Source organism: Dipodomys ordii, unplaced genomic scaffold (assembly GCF_000151885.1).
Source record: "Dipodomys ordii isolate 6190 unplaced genomic scaffold, Dord_2.0 Scaffold29, whole genome shotgun sequence".
Classification (NCBI taxonomy): Eukaryota; Metazoa; Chordata; class Mammalia; order Rodentia; family Heteromyidae; genus Dipodomys; species Dipodomys ordii.
The window spans coordinates 6,158,659-6,162,685 of NW_012267245.1; the positions used below are offsets into that span (position 1 = coordinate 6,158,659).

At 47.3% G+C, this 4,027-nt stretch overlaps 1 protein-coding gene across 1 annotated transcript in view; it reads right to left on the bottom strand.

Annotated features, from left to right (window-relative positions):
* Positions 1 to 28: 28 nt before the first annotated feature.
* Positions 29 to 4,027, bottom strand: part of Ccdc112 (coiled-coil domain containing 112) — a 46,011-nt gene continuing 42,012 nt past the window's right edge. Inside the window, exons 7-9 of the mRNA XM_013016011.1 lie at positions 2,576 to 2,989; positions 1,093 to 1,188; positions 29 to 196 (exon numbers count right to left, since the gene is read on the bottom strand). Of these exons, the coding sequence (XP_012871465.1) occupies positions 74 to 196; positions 1,093 to 1,188; positions 2,576 to 2,989 (633 nt within the window). The 3' untranslated portion in view covers positions 29 to 73. The remainder of the gene's footprint in view (positions 197 to 1,092; positions 1,189 to 2,575; positions 2,990 to 4,027) is intronic.

The following is a 4,027-nucleotide window of genomic DNA, read 5'->3' on the forward strand; positions in this document are numbered from 1 at the left end:
AGCAGCGGTGCTCTGTGCAGGAGGAAATCGCTTACAACACAGCCGTGCTGCGTAGATGAGTCTCTAACACCTTTTACCTATGTGGGATATGAAGAAGTGGCCCAGAGCCTGTCGGTCCTATGTTTTTGGTTCGTTCTTCCCAACCTTTAGTAGCTTTGTAAAGCCTGGAGGGATCTCTGCTGACATTATTCTCAACCTGTAATCAGAAGTAAAGTAGGGCTAGTTAACTTTCAGGAAATAAATTTATTTCTACTACACGAGTAAGACCTGCAGCAGCAGTATGGAACATACTTGTTATCAGCTAAAAAGTGACTTGTTCATAACGAACTTCTAATTGTGCTCATGTAGCTGAAATAAAATTTGGGCTACATGTATTTATCAATAAACCAGGTGTTTACTTTTCTATTATTCTATTTTGGAAAAGCATAATGGTGATCCAATTACACAGTAAGTGAATGGTGAAAAACGATCACTGAGTGTCTACTTGGCCTGTAAAGGCTCTAGCACCCTCTGTTCTGAGCATACCACCAAGATTACGCTGTGTTCACAGCTGCCGTAGACACAACACACAGGCACATACAGTTAAGAACGACACGTAGGAAGGGCGAAATAATTCAGGGAGGAAGAAAAGCTGCTTGCTCATGTACAATGGTGGAATTCAAACAATAGCTGCTTTCTAATATGTAAACAAATAAGAAAGGGAAAGTCGACATAGAGGATGAGGTACAGCTAGCTGAGCAACCCAGTGGCGTACTCCTGTAATCCCAGCTATCTGGGAGGCTGAGATCAGAGGGCTCAAAGTGGGGAGGCCAGCTTGGACAAGAAAGTTCACAAGAGCTGGGCTCCGGTGTCTGGCTGTCTGTCATCCCAGCTAGTCAGGACACTGAGGGCTGCGGTTCAAAGCCAGACCAGGCAGGAAAGTCCGTCAGACTAGCCAATAAACCACCAGAAAACTGGAAGTGGCGCTGTGGCTCAAGTAGTAGAGCACTTGTCTTGAGCTGAAAAGCTGAGGAACAGCTCCCAGGCCCAGAGTTCAAGCCCCAGGACTGGCAAAAAAAAACAAAAAAAACCCAAAACCTCAGAACTGAGTACCTTTTCCTTTAATTTGGTCAGCCTTCTTTGTTTTTCTGCCTTTTCGTCTTCCTTTGCCAGTCTATCTAGAATTTTCAACTCGAGTTTGTGTAAATCCTAAAATAATACCAACAGAAAGAGAAGAAAACAGTGTTAGGATCTGCCTCAGTGTTAGCTGTTCGCAAGTAAAGCTAAGTACCCAGTAGTGCGATGGGCAGGTGTCCGGGTCCCCTACCCTTTGGAGCTGTCCTTGGTCCTGCTCACAGGCTCAGGCTCACAGGTCTGTCTCCTGGGTGAGGTGCACTTATCAACAAACCCATCTAGCTGTACATGAGTCACTGAACGCTCTGCTTTGTTTGTTGTTTGTCTTTTATTACATGGCCCGCTTCGCTTCCGGGAGAGCGGGGAGGCCTGGGATCTCCTGCTATTCATTCGATAAAACTTTTATGAAAAAACGGAAAGCAAGCTGGTGTCTCACTCCTGTCATCCTCATTGGGAGGCTGAGATCTGGGAACTGAGTTGTTAGAAGGCAGCTGGGGCAAGGTCTGTGGAAACTTTTTTTTTCTTTCTTCTTTTTCTGGTCAGTCGTGGGCATGAACTCTGGGCCTGGGCGCTGTCCCTCAGCTCTTCAGCTCAAGGCTAGCACTCTACCACTTGAGCCACAGCGCCACTTCTGGCTTTTTCTGCTTATGTGGTGTTGAGGAATTGAACCCAGGGCCTCTGCATGCAAGGCAAGCGCTCTACCACTGAGCCACCTTCCCAGCCCCATCTGTGCAAACTCTTATCTCAAATAAACTACTCAAGCAGCAGCATGGTGGCTCGTGGTAGAGCACTAGCCTAGAGCACAAAAGGTCAGGGGCAGTGCCCAGACCCTGAATTCAAACCCCAGGACCAGCACCAAAAAAAAAAAAAAAGGCTTCAAAGAAAGCAAGCACCATTTCTACTAGGAATGTATTTTTCTCTGCGCCTCCCTTTCTTTGTGGCTGGATAGTACTGCTGCACGTGTCATAAGGCCCCCCACGGCCAGGACCATCTCTTCTTGCTTCTTCATCAAGCAGACCCCCCCAACCCCTCCTCACCCCCTTCTGCACTGGGCCACACCTGTCACCACAGCAGTTACCTTCTGCTGGTACTAGGGCTTGAACTCAGGGCCAGGGAGCTCTCTTTCAGCTTTTTCATTCAAGTTGGGCCTCTACCACTTGAGTCACAGCTCCACTTCTGGCTTTTTGCTGGCTAATTGAAGATAAGACTCTCATAGACTTTCCTGTCTGGGTTGGCTTTGAACCAAGATCCTCAGATCTCAGCCTCCTGAGAGGCTATGGTTTATGGGCATGAGCCAGTGGCGCCCAACTCAATTTTACTTTTGTGGACCAGAAGTTGGAAGTAATGCCTGTGTGTGTGTGGCCTGTAAAGATCATTCGGGGGCCTGGCAGTTTTGTTTTATGGGGTAGATAGAGCTCTGCCTCCCAGGCCTGAGGCCCTGAGTTCAAATACATTTACTCACTCTTTCTTGAAACCTGGAAATCTCATCAGCAGCGATTTTCCTTTTCTCTGCCTTTTCTGCTTTTTCCCTTGTCTCCTTTTCAAGCCGCAGAAACTCTTCCTGCTCTTTCTTCTGCTGGGTGTAACTCTCCAGCAGGAGTCTGAGTCTGAGCTGGCGCTGGCGTGCCCTCTGCTGCTGCTTCTCCTTCTCCTCCTCCTCTTTCAGCTGCGAGGCCGACTTCATCGACAGCTCCAGGCTCTTCTGTCTTCTCCAAGCTTCAACCGCCATTTTCTGTCTCTTTCTTTGATCCTCTTTGTGCTTTTCATGATCTTCCGGTTTGTTAGAAGCAGTAACAGGCACCATGTCTGGGTTTTCTTTTAACTTGATGAGTTCTTCCTTTTTTTGCTGTTTTTTAGTTTTCCAATTCTGAATAGACTAAATGATTTTTTTGAGAAGATAGAAATGTTTTTAAATAACCTTCAGTATTTTGAGATACAACCTCAAACCCATTATTTTTAGAAAGAATATTGATTACTGGATCTGGCTGCTCTGCTTTCTGTTTTGTTTTGAACCAATGGCAACTGTTTTCCTATTTTCCACTGTTAAAAGAAAAATCACTACACCCAGCTGGCCACTTGTGGCTCACACCTGTAATCCTAGCTACTCATGAGATCGAGATCCTAGGATAAAAGGTCAAAGCCAGCTTGGACAGGAAAGTCTGTGAGACTCTTACCTCTAAGTACAAAAAAAAAAAAATTAGGAGTGGAGCTGTGACTAAAGTGGCGGTGCCAGCCTTGAGCGTGCAAGCTCAGGGTGGTGCCAGCCTTGAGCATGCAAGCTCAGGGACAGAGCTGGGCGGGTGGCTCAGTTGTGGAGCGCTTGCCTAGCATGCATGAAGTCCTGGGTTGGATTCCTCTGCACCAAAAAAAAAAAACCACTGTACTTTTAAAAACCATGAAGAATGGACTATTCTGGGCTTCCCTCCTTTCCTCTCCGTCCTCGGGAGGTCAAGGCCACAGTGCCATGTGCATCTCTTCCTCTCTCTCCTTCCCTGTGTCTCACTGTCGCCTCCATGTGGCCTTCCACTGCAGAAAGAACCTTCTGGATGGTCAAGTATCAGGAGAGGAATTAGAGGTGGGGTGGTCAAGAACATGATCCCTGTAGCCAGACTACCTGAAACCAAAGCCTGGCCACGCTGCTCACTAGATGTGGCCGCCTTCATCCTGCTCATCTCCAAAGGGCATGACATGCTGGGTTGGAGAGTGTTAAAACAAACACAAAAACAACAAAAACCACCTGGCAACATCTGTCATCCTATAAACTTGGGCATCAGATCTGAGGATCACGGTTTGAAGCAAACCTTGGTAGGAAGAGACTCTTTATTGTTGCTGTTGGTCATGGGGCCTGAACTCTGGGCCTGGGCTCTGTCCTTCAGCTCTTCAGCTCAAGGCTAGCGCTCTACCACTTGAGCCA